This window comes from Apteryx mantelli, chromosome 3 (assembly GCF_036417845.1).
Source record: "Apteryx mantelli isolate bAptMan1 chromosome 3, bAptMan1.hap1, whole genome shotgun sequence".
In the NCBI taxonomy this organism is placed as follows: Eukaryota; Metazoa; Chordata; class Aves; order Apterygiformes; family Apterygidae; genus Apteryx; species Apteryx mantelli.
Window position 1 is genome coordinate 125,801,553 of NC_089980.1, and position 25,822 is coordinate 125,827,374.

At 37.2% G+C, this 25,822-nt stretch overlaps 1 protein-coding gene across 1 annotated transcript; it reads left to right on the forward strand.

Annotated features, from left to right (window-relative positions):
- The first annotated feature begins 960 nt into the window (after positions 1–960).
- Positions 961–24,255, forward strand: DDX1 (DEAD-box helicase 1). The gene is made up of 26 exons (XM_067294301.1): positions 961–1,011; positions 3,014–3,065; positions 4,078–4,141; positions 4,873–4,902; positions 5,201–5,297; positions 6,826–6,873; positions 9,167–9,250; positions 10,206–10,289; positions 10,755–10,831; positions 11,230–11,302; positions 11,397–11,473; positions 12,302–12,416; positions 12,950–13,088; positions 14,120–14,180; positions 15,423–15,521; positions 15,948–16,037; positions 16,607–16,795; positions 19,528–19,579; positions 20,034–20,180; positions 20,890–20,981; positions 21,455–21,527; positions 21,947–22,019; positions 22,153–22,195; positions 22,431–22,526; positions 23,522–23,642; positions 23,934–24,255. Exons 1-26 carry the CDS (start codon positions 996–998, stop codon positions 24,062–24,064), a joined length of 2,223 nt encoding a protein of 740 aa, XP_067150402.1. The 5' UTR covers positions 961–995; the 3' UTR covers positions 24,065–24,255.
- The last annotated feature ends 1,567 nt before the right edge of the window (positions 24,256–25,822 follow it).

Here is a 25,822-nt window from a genome sequence, read left to right on the forward strand (position 1 = left end):
TTGTATCTGTGTCTTTAAAAAATGATTTAATTCATCATTTATCCAAAGTAAGCAAAATGCTGATTGATGGATATAGCAAATAACAGTGAAAGGAAGCAATTCAGAATTAAGATAATCAAGAATTGCTAATAGATGAACAAACCGCAATGAGCTGAGCTAGACCACAGATGTAGCAGATAATGATTGAGGTCTATATTCCACATCTTTTGCATGTGTCAAGAGAAACCAGGAGAAAAGCGATCATGATGCACACAGTATGGTAACAAGTAATCTGTTGGATTTTTCTCTACATGACACCCGTTTTGTCCAGCATAAGTCAGCAGAGCTCAGCAGGCAGCGTTTAAACAACAGGGCCTGATACCAACCTCTATGACAAAAACAAGTGCTCAAGTTGCAACACAGTAGTCAAAAGAATTACATCGTCAGAGATGCCGTCACTTACTTGTCCTTAAACCAAATGCATCTCTATGCGAGGACTGCCCTAGAAAAGATGAAAGTTTTGTTGCTGAATTAAAAATAATAGGCAATGGCTGTGGATACCCTATGCTGTCCCTTCCACTTAGCTAGTATAAAGCGGACAAATTCACCACTGATATACAGTTTAAGCTGTAATTTTTCTTCCATAATCTAATTTTATTTCTACAACAACATCCCAGAGGTTGCCTTTAACTTTGCTAGAAGTTATCCTGGAAAAAAAAAATATGCAGAATTTCAGCAAACGTAAGAAACATAAACGTATGTAAGAAACGTAAAAGAATGCATTGCTACTTATATACTACTAAAAAATGAACTGGCTCTGTTATACACATGCGAAGGCATTCTTATCTACGTATAATTGAGAATACTTTCCACCAAACAGGCAATCGGCGCCGGAACCGGCGGCACCGGAACCGGCGGCGCGGCCCGCGTGCACCCGGCGCGCTGAAGCGGGCGGACCGCGGCGGCGCTTGCGCACTGCGGCTGAAGGCTCGGCCGGAGCTGCCCGCGGCGCGAAGATGGCTGCGTTTTCGGGTACGCGGTGCTGGGGCCGGCGGGGGCCGCCACGGAGCGGCCCTGGGAGCCCCTCTCGCCTTTCGGTCTGGCTGGCCCCGCGGGGGCGGGCGGGCGCTGTGAAGGCGGTGCGCGGCCCCCTGGGCCTGGTGCGGGCTCCTCCGTAGTGCTTCGTTACCCGCCACGCCGCAGGCGGGAGTCAGAGGGGCCTGTGGGGAGGGAGCTGCTTTTCCCGGCTCCTGGGGCTTGGGAGGCCTTCGGAAGTGGTTGCCAGCATGGATTTGCTGGTTTTAGTGTATACATGCACCTGGGAAATGGCACTGCTTAAAAGTACAGATTTGTCTCTCAGACTGCCTTGTTTCTGTACAGGAGACTCAATGGTAACTGTCCTGCGTATTGTGGAGCATAATAACTGTGCGTTTATAATAGGGAGTAGCTCTATTCTGTGACATGGTTTAAAATACGTGTATAAACTGCAATCTTAAACTTATTCTTGATGCTGTTAACCCTACACACACACACACATACTGAAGCACTGTAAAGTTTTAATATAATTGAGGTTTTTTTTTTTCTTTTAACTGATTTCTTCATGCCTCCTCGTTAAGGAGAATGTTGAAGCTTCTTCCACAGTTCTGGAGATGCATTTAGATGCTAGACAGCAGGATGCTTTTGGTTGTGTAACTGAGGAAAATTTCATAGTGCTGTTGTTTTGGTAATGCAGTATATTTTGCAAGGATTTAATCAATATGAACTGAAAGTATATTAAAATGGGTAGTAGGTGTTTAAGGACCTTACCACTTAAATTTCTCAATCAACGATTATTTTTGCTGGTAAGAAGAATAAATGATTGTTTTTGTTTTTTGCTTATTTTGATAATCTAAGTTTGTAGGCATACTTAGGACTTGTACTAGCACTTGAGAATGTTTAAAACTTTCTGAAATACATTACAAATAAAATAACCTGTCCTGAAATACATACATTTTTATAGCAGTCTTATTATAGTAAATCAGAGAAGTAATTACTTCAAGAAGTAATGTATGTCAACCTAGATGTATATGTCCATAATGTATATGAAACCAAGCATGTGATAGTGTGAAGACTAACATGTAAAGGCTCCCTTTAGAAAGGTGCAAGTTTATATTTAAAGAATTGAGAGTAACCCTATGTACCTGGAAAGAGAACCAGCAATTAAGATATTATGTTGATGGCAGGATATTATCATTTAAATTGGTTAGGTTCTTTCTTCTTACACTCATTAAATAGCAGGAGATGGTGTCTTACTCTATTAATAAATAAAAAGAGAGAAATTGTTTATCAAGGTGTAGACTTTACTTTATGGCTTCATATTTTCAGTCTGTGGCTGAGTTAGGATCATCAGACCTTGATACAAGTTTGCTTGAAAGGATTCCTAAGAAAATAAGTTTACAAAGTTGGATGTAATTGGTAACTTAAAAATCAAGGCACTGTCTACTTAATATACTTGTTATAATATACTTGTGTGTGGCAAGCTGTGGCCAAAGGAGACATAGGCATATCGAATTTGGGTCTGTATGTATTATTGGTGGTTCTGCTTTTTTTGGAAAGCTATTTGCATTTCAACTGTGAAAAGAGTGGTTAAGTCTGCCATATTGTTTGCATAGACGGGTCACTTAGATATGCAAACCTGAAAAATACCTGGCCCAAAAAGTTGCACTCAATTCTTACAGTGTTTGTTTTTCCATTATGTCAGCCACCAGTGTGATTTCCTCCCCCTGTCTCACCCCCTGCCATGTATGTCTGGTTCTTTCCATGGCCTTTAACACTGGGTGCAACTGTCAAAAACGGGGCGGGGGGGGGGGGTGTCTTATCTCTGTTTTGAGTTCTACAGAGAAGATAGGATACACTGTTGCCAAAAAACATGCCTTTTTATTTTTGTCAGTAGTTGGAAAAATTGTCATTTGGAAGTTTTCTGGTCTATTTTGAGGTAACTAACACTGCTTGTTGGATTTTTTTTTTTTTGTTTTCCTTTCTTCTTGTCTTACAGAAATGGGTGTTATGCCGGAGATAGCTCAAGCAGTGGAGGAGATGGACTGGCTGTAAGTAGGCATGTTTAGACCTCTGGGCCTGGCAAAATCTTAATTTTTGTCTCTTGGTGAGGTATCACGTGCTTCCTAAAATATCTGTTCTGTTTTAATGTCGCAAGCACGTGAACATGCCTTCCTTTAACCATCATTGTATCTCTTGCATTTCTTTAATGTGACTGACTGAAGAACATAACCTGTAAGTGCAGCAGTAGCACTTAAGCTTCAATAAGGAAAGTATTGCAGCTTGCATTTCAGTGTCATTTGTATGATAAAAGCCCTTGTGCTTCTGGCTTGCTTATTGTGGGATTATTGGATGAAATCCTGTCACATAATTGATGCTAGTCTAGTAAATGTTTTCCAAACTGTGATCTAAATTTCTGTGTTCTTCAAGGTTGATGCTTGAGTGTGTTATTCTGCTGCAGAAGTTATTGACTAATGTGAAATTATTTGTCTCTGTTTCTAGCTACTTGTTTGGCTAAATATTTAAAGGCTTATTTTGAACTGGAGTTCAGAATGTTATCTGTATGGACAGCTGTAGTGTATGTAACTCTTCTCTTCTCATATGAGCAGTGTTAATTAGCTGAGCTTGTTTCAAAAAGCTGGTTGCATTCAGTTAACTTGACTCTTTTCCAATTTTGAATCATAATCTTTTAAATGCGGGCTATATAAGTGGCTTTAAAAGTGAACCACACTGGAAGAAAGGCAAGCTGGGAATAAATAAGCAGTCCGTTTCTTTTCTTGCCAATACAGTGATATGGGAGATGTAGCTGTCTTGTCAGGATGCAAGTGAATCTGCTGCATCCGCTAGTTGCTTCCTGACAAGGCACACCACCTATTCCAAACTCTCCATGCAAATTTCGGCATTTTAGCTTCTTTAGCTGCCAGCCAGGAAGAATAACTTTCACCTTTTAATTAGCTTCTTGTAGATTACTGATACGTTTAAGCAGCTTTTGTGCATTCATATATAAGGGAAAATGCTTTTATCTTCTGATAACTTGTACTTGTGTTAATGTTCTTCCTGTAGTCTCCCCACAGATATTCAAGCAGAGTCTATTCCACTGATTCTAGGAGGCGGTGATGTGCTTATGGTATGTGTGCTGGATAGCCCTATTCCAAGAAAACCTTTGTTTTCTAGTTGTTGTTTGTTCAGTCAATTCCTCCTTTCCAGAATGTTCCACAGTTAGACTAGCTGTTCTGTTCTTCATTAGTTAAGAAGTATATTCGTCCCTTACAACCACTCTGAGTTCCTGGTGTGTTTCAGGATCTGTCACTTTGTAGCTTTGTGTTAACATACAAGTTGTTTATGAAAACATACTGGTTTTGCAGATTGATTTGGCTCTTTTTAGGCTTAAATTTGACTACTTCACAGACAGTGCCATGTGAAGGAGAGCTATCCAAGTTCATCTAATTTCCTTTTCTGTTGTAAATGCCTGACAGTTCTGTATGTGACATGACTGATACCGTCTCAACAAATACTTCACTGAAATAAAGAATACTAATCAGTATAGTTAGTCCAGCATACCTTCTGCAGATTTGTCTGTTCTTGATTCTGTAATCAAAACACCTCCTGCTAAAATCGGACATAAACAGATTTTTTTCTTCTGGTGGAATCTGAGAGCTTTTGTATTCCAAATCTACTGGGAAGTTTTTCAGTGTTCCTATCTGGTTTATGTGTGAAGCAATGGCATTACTCTATATCGAGATTTTCTGTGTTATGCAAAGGCCAAAGTGGATTTAGTTCATACTTTACTAAACAGAACAGTCTATAGAACAGTTGCTATAGAATAAGTTCTGACTTGTAAACTCTTTTTTCCTATAGGCTGCAGAAACAGGGAGTGGAAAAACTGGTGTAAGTAATCAGATTTAAATCTAATACAGTAGAAAGTAGAAGACCATCTGTAAGAAATACTGTGGGTGTTTGTTTTTTTTTTGTTTCGTGTGTGTGTGTGCGCACACGTGTATAGAGAGAATGTGTATGGGGGCGTGTGTATATTTAAGCAGCACTGTTAGTCTTTAAAAACACATGTTTAGGCTAGTCTTAAAGTATTTCTAACCCCTATGTACCTATGTATTGCAGCTGGAAACTAGGCTGTATAAGTATATATATATGTATAAAATGTGTGAAGCAAAATAACTTTGCATTTCAGGCTTTTAGCATTCCAGTTATCCAGATAGTTTATGAAACATTAAAGGACCAGATGGAAGGCAAGAAAGGGAAAGCAACCATTAAAACTGGTGGAGCAGGTAAGTCTTCATCCACAACTCTCCTGAAGTATGTAATATTGTTAATCCGTGTTGACTCCCTCACCCACAAAGTAAAGTTAAACAAAACCTCGTTTAATGGCAAGTTAGGCTTTTTTCTTTTTTGTGTGTGCAAGTGGTGGGGTGGGGGTGGATAATGTAAATGAAATACCCTGGATCATATGAAATTGTGAGTATAAATGTACTGGTTGAGTCATAGGGAAAAACTGGGATGCGTTTGACTACCCAGGGTCTTTTACCAATGCTTGTTGTCTTTAGCTTAGGACTGATTGATCCACGCTATGCTCTTCAGCGTTCTTTTGAAAGCCATACTAGTTTAGTGCCTTGCAAGATGTGAAGTGGTAACTGTGTCCATATTAAAAAATAATAATAAATAAAACCTTCCAGCTGCTGGGATAGATAAGACATGAGTTGTGATGCAGCTCAGTCAGCTCAGGCCTGTTACATAAGCTTGAACTAAAAGTCCTTCTAGGTGCAAAATGATTTTGTATGGCTGAATAATTCTGTACCATGTCTTTCAATTCTGCTGTGCTGAATAAAACGGTTATATTCCTTTGACACCTAGCTAGACTTTGGAAGCTGAATAACAACATCTTGCATGGCTGTGTGTTTGAACTAATAAACGTTGGATTGAGCTGGCAGTGAACAGGCCTAGAACCCACTGATACAGCATGGATTGTAGCCATGATAATATCCTTGCTGTATTTGTGTCTAGTGTACATCTATTTAAATAATCTTGCAACTTTATAACTAAAAACAATGTCCAGCCTGTGGTATTTAGTTTGAGATTTATGTAAGTAACAGTAGCTGTTGGAACATGTTGAAGATGTTGCAGCAATTCTCATTTTTCAACTTAGATATTAGCTACTGCTGCAGTGGTGACAATACAGTCAAAGAAAAAAGTTCTCCTTAAAAGAATGTAATGTGAATATATTACATAATCCTGATTGTAATGGAATCTAGTTTTACAAACAAAAAAACCCACAAACAAAAAAACCCACTTATCTTGTGGAAGCTCTTGGCTTTACTAAAACATATTATTGGCCTGTGAAGAATAAAGTCAGAAACCTGATATGCTATGTCTGTGTACCAGAGCATTTCAATAATGACATTTTAACTGATATCCTGAAAAACATCTTAATACAAATTCAGAGCAAAAATAGCAAATACATTTCAAAATTATTACTATTAATGTATTTGTGGACTTTTTTCCAGCTGAACTTGATTGTGATCATGTGGAACTTTGGTCTGTTTTTTAAGTGTCTTCATTGTTTTAAGTTGCATTTTTAAGCAACAATTTAGACATAGAATACCTTTGTGTTTATGTATCTTTGCTTCTTCAATGTATAGGCCTTCATTTTCACTTCATGGTATGAATTGTATTGGAATAAGGCTATCCCCCCATAATATTAATCTTGCTATTGTACAGCCACTGTGAAGTTTTTGTTTGAGTTCTCCAGGCATATCATGTTGATTTAATGCTTTTTTTTATTGTTGTCTTTCAAAATAGTGCTCAATAAATGGCAAATGAACCCATATGATAGAGGATCAGCTTTTGGTGAGTTATACTAACACTACTTTAACTGTTCATCATACACTTGAAATTGTTTAACTGTAATATATACCTGGAAAGAACACTCCCCCTCCCCCACTGCAGGGAAAAAATTAAGGCCTACAAGTTTTCATCAGGGAGAGTTTAGGGGGGGTTGTTTGGTTTTAGTCGGTTTGGTAGGGCTCAAAACACCTGTGTTTGGGGTTGTGTGTTTGTTTGTTTGTTTTTTATTGCTGCTGAATCTGGTGCATCTGTACTAGTCCATAGTATATGATTTAATTTAGAGATCAAATGTTTCAAATGTATTCCTTTATTGTAAGTTGTTCTTAATCATTTTTTAGAAACAATAAACAAAGTACTTATGCATGGAACAGACCAGAAGCAATCCATACAGAAGTAATTGTGTAAACACTGGTACAGAATATGAAGGAAAAGGAAATACGTACTTTATTTCAGGTTTAACAAAAAAAAGTACTTTTCTTCCTGAAGCAATGTGAATTGAGCTTGGATTATAAAGATACAATATCCTGTTCAGACACACATATACAACAAAAGTTTATCTAAAGCATTGGCATCCTCCTCTCCAGCCCTCTTCCTGCTCCCTGTTCCTCTGGCCCAGCTCTCCTTGGAAAAAGTCTCTTCCCCCCTCCATTTCCCCGTTATGAATGGAATAATTAAGACATCAGTTTTTAAACTTCACCAGAAAAATACACAGTTACTCAATCTTCATAAAGGCTTGTAAAAGGTAAAAGCTGAAAATGTATTTTAAGGCCTTGCTATCAAAGCCAAGAAAGGGGGGGGGGAGGGGGAGGGGTTGTTTTTGACAAAAGCTGAAACTCAGCAAGTGCCTCTGAGTTGAATGTGAAATTTTGGCTGCAGAACACCTTTGCTTGGGCAACCTCAAGTGATGGATGTTGATTGGTGTAAGTTTTAGAACATGTTATTTCTATGTGATGCGTATAATCTGGTTAGTATAAAATCTGTTCAGGGTTAGATAAAGGTTAAATGAGGTTTTTTTTGGGGGGGGGGGTCCCCCCCAATTAAAAATATATTGTATTTGAGCTCTAGCCATTATTATGAATTCTTGTTTCCTCTCCAATTCAAAGAAAAAGAAAAAGTAACTCTGTGAATAAAAATCATAAGCACAGAAGTAAGATTGAGCCTTCCAGACCTGTAACTGTTGTAGAGCCTGTAGTACCAAACTGTCTTAGCAGTGCATGAAACACCCCTGACCTGCTCTGGCTTACAGTTTAAAAAAGTGTCAGAAGTGTAAAACTTCATACTTTCCAACCTTATCAATAACTATTAACAACTCAACTGAAGTCTGGACTGCTTAATAGTCCTGTTAAAATGTAACCTCTTACCAGCTTTTCTTTTTCACTCCCCCTTATCCTTGCAATCAACAAAGAGTTGAAAAAGCTGTAGAATTCTCTGAGAATCCTTTAAATATTTCTAATGTTAAAGAAGATAAAATAATTAACGCTTACATAGTGTATTTCCAATGCTTTGTTATGCTGTTGCCAAAAGTAGCTGACTTCGCAGTCTGACTGGAAAATGAGAAAATTACTGTATAGTGCAAATACGCATATGTTTGGTAGCTTCCATATGTTCCCACAGCATTTCTTCCTAATAAAGGCTCTTCAGAAAGATGATTTGAGGGAACAGAAGACCAGTATATAAACTCCCTCCTTCCCCCTTCAAATACTTTGGAAGTCAGGAAAAGAAAGGATTAAAATAATCTCCAAAGCAGAGTACTGAGGATTTTTTGTTTTAATAGTACAGGTCAGACACTAGTGCCTTTGGCATTGAGAGGAAACTTCCATATAAATCTATATCCCATTCTAGTTCCATGCTTTGATTTCTAAAGCAACACTGTAACCAAATCTTTCTTTGCAGAAAGATGATGTTAAATACTGATACCTTTCTGTTCTTGAGGCCGTGAATATGCATCTGTTGTCTCTGGTATCATCTGTTGTCTGCATATTACACTTACTGCGCTTGTAAAACCTGATTATCTTAATAGTTTTTCTCCTGTGTGCTAGTCAATCTTTCCAATGAAAGACTGTAGAAAGTGCAAATGCATCTCTGTAAGCAGTTGGGGGGTAAACTCAAGTTTATCCACACAGGGCATAGATATATTTACTTCTTCAAATTGCAGAGGGTAAGCTGTTAAATAAAACTGCCCACCTGTGTTCACGTTTTTAAATAAAAGAGAATAAACTAGATTAAAATATGCACAAAAATGCTGCTTAAAGTAGAGAAGCTTTTTCTTTAACTAAAACTGTCTTGTCATCTTCAGCAATTGGATCAGACGGTCTATGTTGTCAAAGCAGAGAGGTAAAAGAATGGCATGGATGCAGAGCAACTAGAGGCGTGACTAAAGGTAGATATTAAATTATGTATTTTGGAAACTATTTCAGAAACTTCAACTAAAACATCCACTTGTCACCCATTGTTAATGTAGAGAGTTGCATTTAAAATTTATTGTCCATCTGAGCAAATGTGCTATTACTGAATTTACTCCCAGCTGAAGACTTTGGAAAGAGAAATACTTCTGCATATTTCAGTCTCCTTATGTTCTAAATCCCCTTTTCCCCCATAAGGGATCTAGTCAGAAGAGACACAGATCACAACCAGTATTCATTAGAACACGTTTTATTGACTAAGGAGGTGTTATTAATAGCAGATCACTATTCACACTGTACATTCAGTTATTTCCTCACACATTTCACACACAGGCGCACAGATGCACAAATTACCTGATTATCTGGTGTGAGCAACAGTTGAGAGGCCAACCCCAACTGTTTGCTCAGAAGCAGATGGTCATGCTGACACTCCAGTTGTTCTAGGTAGTGTTCAGAAAGTTCTTCAGGGAGTGCCTTGTTTCACTGGCTGTGCATATAACCCTGTAGTCTCTGTCTGTACATAGCAGCCACACCCTACTTGGATGTGGTTCAAGTTACAAAACCAGTTTTTGATACTAGTGCATGCTGGTGGTCTTGTACTGATTCAGCAGACTCTTGGTGTTCAAAGTTTGTCAGTTCTTGTGGAACCAACTAGAACCACTAGTCTCTGGCTAGCTTAACAGTTCTTAGAAAACTTTCACACGCTACCTCTCCACATGTACTTCTTCCATTTGGTCTGCTATCTTTTGATAACTGTCTCTACCTGCAAAGGTACCTATAGAACCCTTTCACACTAACTCAGTAGGGGGTTTTATGACACTTATGGCGAGGAGTGGGAACGTTAGACTTGCATGACATTGGAAGCAGCCAAACTGAACCACTTTGAAATTGAAATTTAGGTGTTGTTTAAGATCCTTTCTTTCTCTTTTAAAGGAAAATACTACTATGAAGTTTCCTGTCATGACCAAGGGTTGTGCAGAGTTGGCTGGTCAACTATGCAGGCTTCGTTAGACTTGGGTGAGTTTCCTCATAGAAGGACAGATTTACTGGATTCCCATAGACAGTTCTTCTATTCATGTTATAGAAGGTGGCTGGAAACCTGCTCTAGTCTTCCAGAGAATGGACTCTGGGAAAAATAGCAATGTCAGGGAGTTTAAGACTTTTTATATGAATTCTGTTCTTCTTATAAGAAAAAATCTGCTGAAAGGATATGTTTTTTAACTCCTGTTGTTTCTTGTACCTTTCTTTTGATTACTCTTCTAATGAAGATGACTGGAGACCAGTAAAATCAATAAACATACTATACTGATTCAAAAATTATTTCAGAATATGTCAAAACTGCAAATATTTGGTTGGTACAGTGTATTATTTCTTTGTTGTAACACCAGAGGTTTGAGTTGACAATATAAATGATAATGGGCAAAGTTGGGGGCAGGGAATGTAACCCATCAGACAAACAGTAAAAGGTTGTCTTACCTTCAGGCACTGATAAATTTGGCTTTGGCTTTGGTGGGACCGGCAAGAAATCTCACAACAAGCAATTTGACAGCTACGGTGAGGTAAGCTGCAGTTGTTTGTTGATAGAAGTATCACTCTTCTTTGCTAAGCTCTTCATTATTTGTATTAAAAGCTTTGCATGTGTATTATGGCAATCAAATGTCTTTTCTAATAATGCTCATCTTTATAATTGTCAGAGTGCTTGGTTTTAAACTAAACTTAAAGCAGCAGTAAGTGTTTAAATATCTAAGACAAACTTGGCATTTTCCTGAAAAGGTGTAATTGAATAAAAACATGCTATTAAAGCTGTGGTATTAGAATAAAAACCAAACTTCCTTCTCTTAAGGATAGAAGTTTAGTAGGGAGAAGTGGGAAAACTAAAAGTTGACAGAATGTAAACACTGCTTCTTAATATGCTATTCTAAAACCTGTTAATTTCACAACCTGCTTTTCATTATAGGAATTCACTATGCATGATACAATTGGATGTTATCTAGACATAGATAAAGGACAAATAAAATTTTCCAAAAATGGTAAGTTTTCTTCTTTCTTTTTTTTGAAATTTTAATTGGATGCTTGTATGGTGTGCGTGTGTGTGAAGTCTGACTGAATGAACTCTATTTTCAGGGAAAGACCTTGGCCTTGCATTTGAAATCCCACAGCACATACGGAACCAAGCACTCTTTGCTGCTTGTGTACTGAAGGTAACTTAGGAATGTCGCAGATGCATGAGATCATGAGAATTGTTCCAGGTTTTTAGTAACTACTAGTTATGTATGAAACTTGCATACCTGCCACAATTACTGTAGTCCCTCTTGAACATTGTCTTTGTTTCCTTTTGTCTACCAGTAATTTGCTACTGAAGCAGTCACTATTTGAAGAGTTCCACTCAAGTTAAATGTTGACTATTCAAACTGAAATATTTCAATTTGAACTGGAGTAAGGGTAGAATAGCACTTGTATTAGCTTGGATAACTAGTTCCTGTCTTGTCTGCATCAAACTTTTTTATGGAATGACTCAATAGATACAAGCAAATAACTAAAAATGTCAAAGTTTTTACTGATCTACCTTAACACTTAAATTTCTTGTTTCATTTATTCTCAACCCTAACTTTACAGTGGTGTGCTAGTCTTTCTGGGCTTACAATCTCTCTGTAGTGATACTTTATTGAATAATAAAGGGTTTAATAGAATTTCTGGTGGTCAGTGACAAATACAACTAATAAAATTGTTTTTTATTTTAAAGGTTGTAGCTATTCATTGAATATGAATAAAACATGCAAGTTTGAAAGAGGCTTTTATGTATCTGTAAATATTTGAATATTTTGATGTAGAAGAGAAACTTTCAGAGCTAGAAACAAGCAAAAAATGTCTTGACAGGGTTTAGACCTCTTTGACAGTGTAGGGGGAACGCTTTTTCCTGTACATACTTAGTCTACTGGCTTCTTGTGGGAAAACTAGTTATGGAATTGTTTCTCACTTTATGTGGTCTATTGAACCTGTCTATATGACATTACTTTGTTTCAATCTAGAATGCTGAATTGAAATTCAATTTTGGTGAAGAAGACTTCAAGTTTCCACCAAAAGATGGCTATATTGCCCTTTGCAAAGCTCCTGATGGTAGTGTTGTAAAATCACAACACACGGGTAAGTTAGATCTTTAAATTTCTGATGCTTTTATGTTCTAGTTTAGAGAATTTTTTCTGATTAATTGCTTCATTATTGTTATTTGGGGTCTTGCAATGATCTTAGTGGTAGTAAAATAAGTGTGATTTTCAAGTGTTTGGAATTTTTGGAATTTTCTTCATATTAAACTATGTGTAGTCTAACACTTTGAATTTAGAAGTGTATCAGATAGCCAAACTCCTTATAAGTTATTATCAAAGTTACTCAAAAGTGTCCACTTTAACACTTTTTTTTAAAGTTCTGCGATAGAAATGCATTATGCTGAACAGACAGTATACTCACTATCATGGCCAGGTTCACAGAACACTTTCAAATTTGGAATACTAACCTGAAGCTATTGTAATTGAGTGAGCCATAAAATTACCCTTTAAAGAAGCATTTTTCAGAATCATGAGGTTTTAGGTTATTAGAAGAAAATCTAAGTTTGTTCCCACCTACAAATTACAGGATAGTGATGCAGTTTGTTTTAATTGCTTTTTTTTTTTTTCCTTTAGGAAATGCACAAGTGGTTCAAACACAGAACCTTCCAAATGCTCCAAAAGCATTGATTGTAGAACCATCGAGAGAGCTGGCAGAACAAACTTTAAACAATGTGAAGCAGTTCAAAAAATATGTTGATAATCCCAAGTTAAGGTAATAATGCTTTAATATTTTCTGTTACATAGTACTATATTTATGGCACTGTCGATGTGGACAGGACAGAACTCTCAGGGGTTCACCTTTGTAGATAAGTGAATCTTAATCTGCAGTGCCATTTATATAGCCTCAGTAGCATCTGCTACAAACTAACCCTCTAACTTTTCTGCTGTGGTAACACCCCTGACCAGTTGGGGGGTTTTGATGTTTTTTCCTCTCTGGACTACTTCTTTCTGGTATGATAAATCTGTTTATTTTGTTTTTCTTCAGATTACCAAACAGGGATATTTAGTGAAGTTTTTATTTATTTACAAAGAGAAGAACATATATTCTGCTTATCATCCCTCTTCTCTCACCTCTCCCATCATTCTTTTTTTATCTATAACAAATAGTTATGTAAAAGATATGATTTGTTTACGTTCATATTCTCACAGAACAAATCTTGCTCTGATTTGCATGTAGGTGCACTTTTAAGTTGTCTACAGACTGCTTTGGTCTAAAGCTGTTTCTTTTTTGACTGCTTCTAAAGCTTAAAATATGGAGCTTCTTGTTTAAATTGTAGTCAGTTTACAAGAGTGCTTTTGTTAGGATTGCATGAGAGTAGCAATGGGGAGACGAAAGCTGTGATGTCAAAGGTATTGAATTTGCTGTTTGCTTTGCTAACTTTCAAGAACACAGGAAACTTACACAATCTCAGTATAATAACAGGTTAGTTTCAAGAAACTGATTCTTTCTTTAAGGTGAAACTGGTTTGTGTGTGTAATACAACAGCAATGAAGTAATGAAATACCACTCAGTGGCAAGATTTTCATTTCTGGAGTTCAGCTACAATGCATTACATATGAAGGGAAGAATTTTAAAATAAAACTCTTCCCTGTTCTTTTGTTTTTAAATTTACTGTTCTAAACTGTTAAACTCCAGGTATTACTAGTAACAGAATGAATCCTCAGCCAAATGTTTAGTGTCTCTCCTGAATATAACGAAAGTCAGAAAACTTCAAAATATGTTGATTGTAACTTTAATTTTAGAGAGCTGCTGATTATTGGTGGTGTTGCTGCAAGAGATCAACTCTCTGTGCTGGAACAAGGAGTAAGTTGTATTTCTGTTCATATGATGTAATAGTTTTGAGTTCTGAATAACTCAATGTCTCTAGGAAATAGTCATAATATTCTGTAACTCCTGTAAACCTGATAAAAGGAAATCATGCAGTTGATAGCAATGTCATATTGCACTGTTCTGGCATTTGTTGCTTTACTTAGTGGTGGTTGTCATAACCAATCTGTATGGTACTCAGTCAAATTCTATTGATGCCCGAGTACATCTGTAAAACTTAAAATAAAAATGTAGTTTCTGCCATTTTTCCTTAATTAACAAAACAGGTTTCTTACTAATTTGTTTTGCATTTATGCAAATAAAACTGGCCTGCAATTAGCAGGATCAGCCTACACCACAAACCAGTTCTCTCTAGAAGGAACACCTGTGTAGGGCAAAATGTATCCCATGCTGCAAAGCTAGATCCACAATCAGTTCAATCATGCTGTAGCATAATCTGAATTTTTTGTTTTTGTTCTTTTATAGTCTGAATAGCATAGTGTGTGGTAATGAGGGTTTGTTTAGTATTATTATTATTGTTAAAGACTCACTTTTGGAAGTGACACCCCATCATTATTAATATGCTTTCAGTGACTCTAGCTGCCAAACTATGAAGCTTCCCATAAACATGCTCGAACTGGGAGCTTGGTAGATGCTAATATGAATCATAAAGGCATGAGGGTGAACCTTTCTATCTGGCAAAATCTTAAGTTATTTATGTAGGTGATAGGCTTGATAGCTATACTTCCACAGGGGGGAAAAGAGTTGAACTTTAAACAGCTTTTTTTGTTTGTTTGTTTGTTTAACTTCACTTTCTGAAGCAGCTAAACAGCTTTTTGGAGAAATGGAGACAGAGAGGGAACTTCCCAAAATATTCTAGTGTGAGGCAGGTTCCAGTAATGAAATGAAATGGAAACTCGGGCTATAAAAGTGAAATGCGGGTTACTCAGAAAGGTTGTGGAATCTCTGTCCTTGAAGATAGTCAAAACTTGACTGAGCAAGGTCCTTAGTACTCTAAAGCAGCTTTGAAGTTGGCGCTGCTTTATGTGTGATATTGGGAGTGGGTACTAGACCTAAAAAAAATCCTTTCCAACCTGAATTACTCTAGGATTCTATGAAATTATAATTAACAGAAGGTAGGACATTACACTGTTAAGTATCTGACAGTCTTGAGTTTAGGCAAAGCTGGTAGTGCCTTCTACTTCAATATGTGACCAATTGATATTCTGTATTTCATAGGTGGACATAGTTGTGGGAACCCCTGGAAGACTGGATGACCTGGTCTCAACAGGAAAGCTTAACCTATCTCAAGTTAGATTCCTGGTTCTGGATGAAGCTGTACGTAGAGAACTAAGTGATATGTAGATTTTTTTCTTGTTGTTTTGAAATGCAATATAACACTTCCTAAAAAGATTCAGTGAAACGTCATTACTCTGTAACATTGCCTCTTTCTCTGATCTTAATACCAGTCGATATTTACAAAGGTAGAATACTTGGGTGGGGGGAGGGGGAGGGAAATAGCTTCTTAGCTAGAAGAAGCTGCTGAAGCACATGTTCAATTTCTTGTGAAGCACAGCAGCTGTGCTTGAAAATGCTTCAAACTTTTCCTTTTTTTTTTTCCATAGTAATAAGCCAGGCATTGACCTGTCCAGGTAATTGAGAGAACTTCTGAGACTTCAGATGTATTGTTTATGTTACTCAAATGTATAGATTGACAAATGAGAAATTGGCATTGCAGTTTTGTTGTATTTCAATACCCTCCAGGATGGGCTGCTTCTCCAAGGTTATTCAGACTTCATAAACAGGATTCACAGTCAGATTCCTCAGATAACTTCAGATGGAAAGAGACTTCAGGTATGAAGTTTGTTCTTAACTTATTTGATCTGCACTGCTTTCAGTTGTAACAAGTTGTTGACCATTACATGGCATCTCTTTCCACAAGTAACACTCCTAGCCAATAACTTGTTCACTGGGTTCAGTAGTTGCCTGTGAACATAGGTGGTATTAGGATCCTTCATCTGAAGCCTTGTATTTAGCCTTTTGGGGGTCATTTAAATATACATATATTTTAAAAAAGGAGTGACTTCTTAGACTCTGACTTCTAATGTTGTAGTTAATCTTGATTCGTTAGCTATCTGCAATTCTGCTTTTCTTGTCTTGAATGGTTGGGTCTCTGTAAGAGAATAACTGTGTAACTGTTCTTCTGTCTTGACTTTCATTAGCTTGGTAGATCCTGGGATGAGGAAAGAAAGTTTGCAGTGTGTGTGTGTTTTTTTTTCCCTTTTTTGTGTTGTGCTACAGTGTGCTGTTGCAGCTAGCATGCAATGTCCTCCCAGTTTTATTTATTTATTTTCCCAGAAGAATCTGATCTCCTGTGGTATTCATCTTTGATAGTACTCTTATTGTGGCTTTTTGCTTCTCAGGTGATTGTGTGCTCTGCAACATTGCATTCTTTTGATGTGAAAAAACTGTCTGAAAAGATCATGCATTTTCCCACCTGGGTTGACTTGAAAGGAGAAGATTCTGTCCCTGAAACTGTGCACCATGTAGTTGTGCCTGTAAATCCAAAAGCTGACAAACTCTGGGAAAGGCTTGGCAAGAATCACATAAGAGTAAGTGGTTTATAAGTGAAACATATTTAAATTCCTTTTCTGTTTTTCTCTGCCTGTATTTACTTTCTGTCTGCACAGTGATTTAACACTTGGAATTGGGGCCTAATGTTGTAAGATCTTTGCCAACTATTGAAACAGCTTAATGTGTCTGAAAGGGTTTGTCCCACCAACATTGGTCAACAGCATGATATTGGAAATGTCATAAAATTAGGACTATGAATAACTCGGTCTCACAAACGTGATTGAGGAAAGACTTGATGGAATACTATTCTGGCTTATAGTGGAGAACAGTGGTGCTGCACCATTAAGTCATTTCACAGCTAATTATCTGTAGCCTCTGAGAGGTGTAGTACCTGTCTTCTGATTGATCCGAAAGACGTAAACTTTCTAACCTTTCTGTAAAACACTTTGTCCCTAACAGCATACAGGAAATAGACAGTCTTTATGTAAATGGATTTCATCTCGGGCTGTGCTCTGAATGACCTAGAACTGTCTTTTATTCTTAGCAACTCTTGGGCAGTTAGGATCAGTGACTCTTCTTAACATCTCTTTAATTCTAGAACTTCCCTTTCTTACATTTGGTAGGGCCTTTTCATTAAGTCTTAACACTACTTCATGTCTCTTCATCTTAACTCTATATCTGATCTTGAGTCTGAGTGATTCAAGAGCAGCTGTGGTCTATGAGTTAGCTGTGATTATAATAGTACCTTGTTTTAAGGGTGTTTGTTCTTATTTTAGTTTTTTATTCAGCAGTTTGAAGGTAGTTTCTATCCAATGTCCAGACAAGGAATTTTATTGCTTACATTCTTGCATTCAAGACTAAGATTCTTTAGCCAGAAACTTGTCTGGTGGGAGAAGTGAATGCTTAAATTACTTTTCAACTCTATTTAATTTTTTGCTAATTATATGTTAATGGAGTTAAGGGTTTCCTCCATGATATGTGGACTAATAACAATTTGGTTTTGCTTAGTATGCTATTAGGCCTTACCCAGGCGAGGTTTTCTTGTCCCATAAAGCCAGAATGACTTTCAGGATCTAAGGATCTCAAAGGCAGTTACTTTTAAAGAAAACTTCTCAGTGTCTTGTCTATCCTGGAGCAAAGCACAAAATGTGTATGTTCTTCACCTCTCTGAGGTCATTATCTAAGGTGAGGCAGAATTCTAGGGCTTTTCTTGGGTTTCTTTTCCTTTTTTTCCCCCTGTTTTTTGTTTGAACAAGGCACTCTTCCTTCACAGGTATAAAACTACTTGGTTTGGTCAATTGATGATAGTTCCAAGTGGAAAAAGAAAATATGCGCGCTCGCGCACATCCCTCTCCCTCTCCCTCTCCCTCTCCCTCTCCCTCTCCCTCTCCCTCTCCCTCTCCCTCTCCCTCTCCCTCTCCCTCTCCCTCTCCCTCTCCCTCTCCCTCTCCCTCTCCCTCTCCCTCTCCCTCTCCCTCTCCCTCTCCCTCTCCCTCCTCTCCCTCTCCCTCTCCCTCTCCCTCCTCTCCCTCTCCCTCTCCCTCTCCCTCTCCCTCCTCTCCCTCTCCCTCTCCCTCTCCCTCCTCTCCCTCTCCCTCTCCCTCTCCCTCCTCTCCCTCTCCCTCTCCCTCTCCCTCCTCTCCCTCTCCCTCTCCCTCTCCCTCCTCTCCCTCTCCCTCTCCCTCTCCCTCTTGAAGAAAGCTGTTTAGGTAGTTCAGCTTTTAGCTGTACTTTTAGCTTCCAGATAACCACTGGAAGGAACCTATTTCTTAGATCACATGAAAGTCTCTCTTTACATGCAAGACGCAGGAAAGTAACTTGTTTGGTGGTCTCACCTAAACTCAATCTAAAGAGCTAGACTTTTTCCATTTTATGCATAGATTTATTCATAAAGTACTTTAGAACTTTGTAGGCTTGTCAAAATCTAGACTAACACTACTACTTGTTCCTGTATGTTTGACCAGAAATTAAAATTCATTTAGACAGCATGCATACCTAGTTCTACCTCTCAAATTCATCTTGAGGCTGTTAGCTAACAAAATAGCATTGAGTATCCATGTCATGTTTTCATGTTTTTATTGTCTTATCCATAATAAATTGTATGAAAGGATTTTTTGTTTGTTTGTTTAGTTTCAAGCTTCTTAATGCCTATGTTCTTCAGGTTATGTTCCCATGATCATTGTGTTTAACTCCTGAATGTTATTTTCACTTGAAGTTATAGTGAGAGAGAAAGATGTGAGCATGAGCTTTGGAATCCTAATTCTCTGTGTATATAATGGATTTTATTCTGTTGTCTTAAAATAGTTAGTAGTCGCTAACTTTCCTTAATTTACCAAATGAGGTTTAATATTCTAGATTACTTCTAAATAAAATAATATAGTTTGTTCTTAATAGTCTCAAGTCTTTATTTCTTAGCCAGAAGCAGTTGGAATCCATTCACAATCCTGAAATGCTAGGTAAACAACTGACTCCCCTGAAAGGAGTGGCCAAGTTACAGTTGGCCTTGGAACTGGAATTCAGTTTGTCAGGCCTCCAGATAGGCAAAATAAGAGGTTTTAGTGACTGTTGGGATTTTCCTTGCTGCAGAGGAGAGGTCCTAGAATGAGGAAAGAATCTTTGCGATTGTAGAACTTGGATGGCATGGATTTTTTTTTTTTATAAAACATTGAATAAATTCTGAATAAGTAGTTGTTAGTAGGCTTTTTTTTTTTTCTTGTTTTAATTTCTGCTACAGTAACATGGCTAAAGACTTTTTTTTTCCCCCCCCTAGACTGATGAAGTACATGCAAAAGATAATACACGACCTGGTGCTAACACTCCAGGTAACCAACATTTATTAAGTAATAGTTTGTGAAATAATACCTTTTAAATATTATTAAAGCTAAACTATAGTAGGTGTCGTTCTTGAGACATGTGCCTCCAAATCCTTATTTCTAGAATCTTGCAATTGTGACCTAATAGCAAAACAGAAGTGTGTTTCTGTATTTAGGGGAAAGAAAAACACTGGAACACATATCTTCAGATGTGTAAACAAAAATTGTTTGAGCTGTATAAATAAACTGAAACTACTAAGTAGTTTGGTCCTTTATGTAGGACATTAGCTTGGAGCATGGATTAGCTTGGAGGAGAGCACGAGTAAATAAATGAAGGGCTAACTTACCTGCTCTGCTAGTAAATGTCTACTGAAAGGCTAGAGAATCTTTAAATGCATACCATGCAAAGACTGTTCATATTTTTAAACAATTTGAGTGAAATAACTTCCTTCATTTTTCTTAGAAATGTGGTCTGAAGCTATTAAAATTCTGAAAGGAGAGTACACTGTTCGGGCGATCAAAGAACACAAGATGGACCAAGCCATTATTTTCTGTAGGACGAAAATAGATTGTGATAATATGGAGCAATACTTCATCCAACAGGGTGGAGGTGATGTTTTTACTAAAGCCTGATTCTGCTTGCTTCTGTGTTTATTTTAAAGCCTTTTATGATGGAGGTCACTTTTTTATAATGTCTGAATATCACTGTGCTTAAGTTAATGACATACTATATTGGGCATAAAGGGCAGAGTTTGGGTGGCAGGGGGCTGCAGAGGTGCTCTGTGTGGGAGGAGGCTGAACTGCCCTGGGCAGTTCACAGCCTATTCCAGCCAGCTCTGAAATGGATGAAAGCCACCCATCCGGTGCCAAAACCTCACAATCGGAGGAGCATGGGCCACCACCTTTGCTCAACTGTAAGACGGTGGTAGCTGCTGGGGCAGGACATGCAGGAGGAAACATGTTGAGGACACACAAAAGGACGGATGTAAGGAGAAACAGAACACACAAAAAGGGGGCAATTGAGAAATGTGAAGAGATGCGTTTGGGGAAGCTAAGACAGTGAGGGAGGAGAGGTCACTGGACGGAAGTAGAGCCTGGGGAAGGGAGGTGGGGAGGCGTTTCATGAGATATTTAATTCCCCCCCCCTCCCCGGTATCCCAGTATCTGAATCTGTAATTAAAAGTTTGTTAATTCATAATAAATTGAGATTCCCTAATGAAGACTGTTTTGTCTGTGGCAAATATTTTTTCAGCGTCTCTGTATGGTGCTGTGTCGTACCCTACATCTGATACTAATGCATAGCAACTTTTTCCTGATAGGCCCTGATAGGAAGGGACATCAGTTCTCATGTGTCTGTCTGCATGGTGACAGAAAACCTCAAGAAAGAAAGCAAAACTTGGAAAGATTTAAGGTGATACAGTAAGCTTTTTAAAGCTTTTTTTCTCATTTCCCAGTATCTGAAAACATATGTTAATCTGTGTTGCCAGTCCTTCAGTGTATGATCATGCACATTAAATTGGGTTAGTATGTTCAATGACTTCTCACAGAATTTAGGAATTGAGATGCTATTTCTGTAAGTGGAAATCTATATTGTCAGTTAACCTGACCTTCAAGCATTTTCATAAATAAGATAGATGAGGGGTTTTTTTTAAATATAAATTTAAGCTCTGTAATCTTTTACCCTGTTTTTCAAACTTCTTGGTTCTTGAGTATCCAAAAGCAAATCAAACATTAGTTTAAATAGTACAAGTTTTGTTTGTGTGTTTTGATTTAAGCCATTCATTTATACTTCAGGAAGAAGTAAATTGGAAGGACTGTTTCATTGCTTGGGTTTTGGTTTAGTTTATTTAGCACAATTATTCATGTGACTATGTGTTTTCATAGAGAGGAGATGTCCGTTTCTTGATCTGCACAGATGTTGCTGCTAGAGGAATCGATATTCATGGTGTTCCATATGGTAAGACATAAATTTTAAACTGATCTATTGAATTTGCTTAAAGCTTTAATATGCTTTTAGGCCCATCAGCTAGTGAAAACAAGTGTATGTATGGCTTATAGCTTTATTTTAAGAAAACAGGTTTGCAGATATTAAGCACTTAAATTAGATAATTTTTAATTTGTTTTTTCAAGTACAATTTCTGTAATACTTTCTCAAATACCTAATCATCTGGATTATAGGGATTCTTCTGGTGCAAGTAATGACACCTGTAGTTGCTGTGTTAAACACAAAGTTGAAGTTTGAGTGTGTGTATATGGGGCTAAGGAGAGGGTTTGCAGCAGTTGAAATCATATTTATTTTAATGTGTGGTCTGTGACCTTACCTCATGCAAAAACAGAAAAACTATTTTCTCTGTGGGTTCTGTGTATTTTATGCAGTTATCAACGTCACACTCCCTGATGAAAAACAGAACTATGTTCATCGAATTGGGAGAGTAGGCAGAGCTGAAAGGTATGTCTGTGTTCAGAGCAGTCACCATGTTTTACCTTATTTTATAATGCTCAATAATAATTATTGAAATACACTTTTCTTTTTTCCCTCTCTCCTCTTCCCCCCTCCCCCCCCCAAAAAAAAAAAATTTCAGGATGGGTCTGGCAATCTCCCTTGTGGCAAAAGAAAAAGAAAAGGTAATTATATTCCAAAGCATAAACTTTGGATAAAATTGAATAGAGATTATTTACTGAAGTTCCATTCACAGCTGATATCTGGTTTTAATATCCTGCATTGGAAAACTACTTCTGTTTTCCTTAATTGATTGGTATTTTAAATAGAAATCTGACTTCTTATTCATGATAGAATTAATAAAAATAAGTGTACTAAATTATTTCACAAAGTTTAAAAGTTATTTTTCTTTCTTTCTAGGTTTGGTATCATGTATGCAGTAGCCGTGGAAAAGGATGTTATAACACTAGACTGAAGGAAGAAGGAGGCTGTACCATTTGGTACAATGAGATGCAGGTGAACTTTTTACTTGATCAGAGTTTTCTAATTTCTCTAAAAGACTGTATGGGGTATAGTTATTGTCTGGCTTTGTAGTTGAAGTAAAAATTAATTTTTGGGGTGTTTAGTTCTATTTGAAGAAGAATTAGTAATTAGAAAACACTGTTGCAAATTTATACTTTCTATAAGCTTTTTAAGTTAAAAAATAATTTGTTTTAATATTCCCAACCACTTCCGTTGCTTCCTGTTGCTTTAGCATAGTTCTTAATGAATACATAAATGCTTTAATTTAACACACGTGCACAAAAAATACATGAAATCAGAGTATAGTATGTAAAAACAAAAGAAAAACACCTGTCTGAAAGTGCATAAGATCAAAATCATTTCTATGTCTTTTGTCAGGAGCTTTAATGCAGTAACATTGTATTTCTGACTTGAAATTAATTATTAGCTGATGTTGTCATGCTTCCCCCTGAACTCTTATTTTAGCTTCCTTATGGCCTTTCTAGTGAAATGCTGTGTAGAGTTATATGTAGGATGTTAATGAAGCATTTTTGTTTAGATGGTTTCTTGCAAAGCTATAAGTAGCTTTACAGGTTAGAGGTTCAACAGTTAATAGTGTCACCTAAGTTCATTTTCATTGAGGTGTGTATGAATGCTTGTTAAACTCGCAGCACTTTCTTACCATGTTTAATAAGGGTGAATAATATCTTATCTCTAGTAAAATAAGCTCAGACTATGAGCTTTTTTTCTGTAAAGCAGCCCCATACATGTAAGTACAGTATTACGCAAAGTGAAGGTTTTTGACTAAGTAGAGTAGAAATATACTGAGATTGGAAGTGAACTTGTATAGTTGGCTTGAGCAAAAATGTATTAGTCTTAGATTTCTTAAGACCAAATTGGTTTGTGTATACAGCTTCTGTTGAAACTATTGAATGTGTTCCATTGGTTTAGAAAACTGTATGCTAACTGATGTCTTGTGACCACAAAATTCTTAATTTTTTTTTCTTTAGTTGCTGGGGGAGATTGAAGAACACTTAAACTGCACTATTGCCCAGGTTGAACCAGACATAAAAGTACCAGTGGATGATTTTGATGGGAAGGTTACTTATGGGCAAAAAAGAGCTCTGGGTGGTAAGCGATAAACTACTCTTGAGTTACCTGTTATGTTCTGTTCAGTTTCCCAGGTGTTTGCTGCATAACTGCAGTTTCATAGATAAAAACCTATTAGTTCTTTACCACATTTGTTACATATACCTTATGGGTTGCAACTGGCCATAGTGTGTGTGTGTACATACGTATGTATGTATGTATATTTATCAAGTTAGCAAAGTTTTCCTAACTTTCTCAATGACTGTGGTTGAGCATTAGTTCTGCTGACAAATGATGTTGAACATGGTATTTAGATCTGGTCTGTTTTGGCAGGTGGACTCTATAAAGGCCACGTGGATATCTTGGCACCTACGGTACAAGAGTTGGCTGCCCTTGAAAAGGAAGCTCAGACTTCTTTCTTGCATCTTGGCTACCTTCCTAACCAGCTCTTCAGAACATTCTGATTGTGCCATCCTTAAGACAAGGCTCAAGTTAACAAATGCCCTACTCTGAGAATATGAAAATCCTTTACTGTCTCTAAGTAGTAGTAGTTACAGAAGTACTAAAATTGAATATGCTTCTTGCACGATGAAGAGTGTGTTCAGCATTGTTAACTCTGTATTAGCTGTTGACCTAATAAAACAAATCAAAGATGGACTGTTTCTTTTACTTTTCTCAGGCCCACCTTGAGAGTTTAATTTACAGAATCATTCTTTACATAGCTTTTGATTTATTGAAAATACAAAGTAGTTAATTAAATCTAGAAGAAGGAGGGTATAATTCTTTTCTTTATCAGCACAGTGTATGTAAAACAATTTCACCAACTGTATATTGTAATTCTTAATACTTGGCTTCTTAATGATGCTTGCGTATTAAGACAACTGCCTATATTTAAGATACTGAAGAAAGAACCCTTAACTTGAAATATAAATTTGAAGCTCTGAGTTATCCCAAAGTCTAGGCTCTTTGAGAACTGAATTTTTATTTGTTTTTATTTCTCTAAGTTGATGTGCCTCACACTTCTTTGGATGCAAGATCAACTGTATTCTACAGTACCCTGAGCACATAGGAAAGTATGCACTACTATCAAAGTTCATAAATCTTCAGGAAAATCTTTGTCCTGCAGAGCTATAGCTTAAAGTACTTGATCCCTCTCAAACAGCTTTCAGGCAGGTTGTTTTTGTTCAGATGAAGTTAGAATATCTAGTACTGTCTGATTTGGATTGTTTTTATCTTTAAACTTCTTTCTCCTTTTTTCTTTTTTTCTTTGCTTTGTGACTCCCTTACTGATACTTCAAAAATTGCAGTGACTTAACCTGCAACTTGTCTGATGTCACTTAAAATATCAAAGGTTTTTGGGGATGCTTGACAATGCAGACTGAAAGTGACCCCTTGCCTTCCTCATGAATCCTTCTAATCACAAACCATGCAGTCTGCTTGCAGGAAACTGTGAAACTCAAATTCAAGTTGAGTAAAGAACTAATTTCTGCTGTAGGGTGTTACCTGGAGAAGACAGACTAAGAGTCCTCTGTAGGAGCATAATAAAATACATCATTACAGTAAACTTAAGCAAATTTAAATATTAATGAGAAATCAGTGTTGTGTCATCTATTTCTAAACTAGTAATGGTGAAATCCTTCCTTTAGTGCCTTGCATGCTTAAATATTTTAGAATTTGAACTTGAGAGGAAAAGCTCTAACACTTAAGTGTATTGGCCTTCTCTTGTCAGACCAGTGTAATGAAATCTATTGACCATAAAAGCCAACTATTGTGGTGTCTAAAATACTTATAAATACAGGAGAAAACAGATCATACCTAAATGGAATGACTAGGATGGCCTGATGCATATTTCAAGAGGCATTTGCTGGGATGACCCAAACATATGCCTTCAAGGTCTGCAACATAAGGGAGGTATAGGGGAAGAGTTTCCTGCTGAGAAGCTTTAAAGGTGGAGTGAGATGTCAAGAACTTTTTTGTATTGATGTTCAGCACAAGATACAGTTAGAACATGAGCTTTCTAGGAAAATACCAAATTTCCTCAGAATGCAAGTAAAGTTATAAAATTTAGAAAGCTAAATGGAATTATACTAAATTAAATGCAGACATTTGCCCTGGCATTAGGAAGGGTTTGTTGGGGGGGGGGGGGTTGGTTGGTTGGTTGGTGGTTCTCTCTCTCTCCAGAATATGCCGGAACGCCCGGAAGAAGTGGCAGGTGATTGTTG

Coding starts and splice junctions, on each gene's coding strand:
- DDX1 (XM_067294301.1), top strand. Junction 5,298..6,825: donor CATTAAAACTGGTGGAGCAG/GTAAGTCTTCAT, acceptor CTTTCAAAATAG/TGCTCAATAAATGGCAAATG. Junction 9,251..10,205: donor AACTAGAGGCGTGACTAAAG/GTAGATATTAAA, acceptor TCTCTTTTAAAG/GAAAATACTACTATGAAGTT.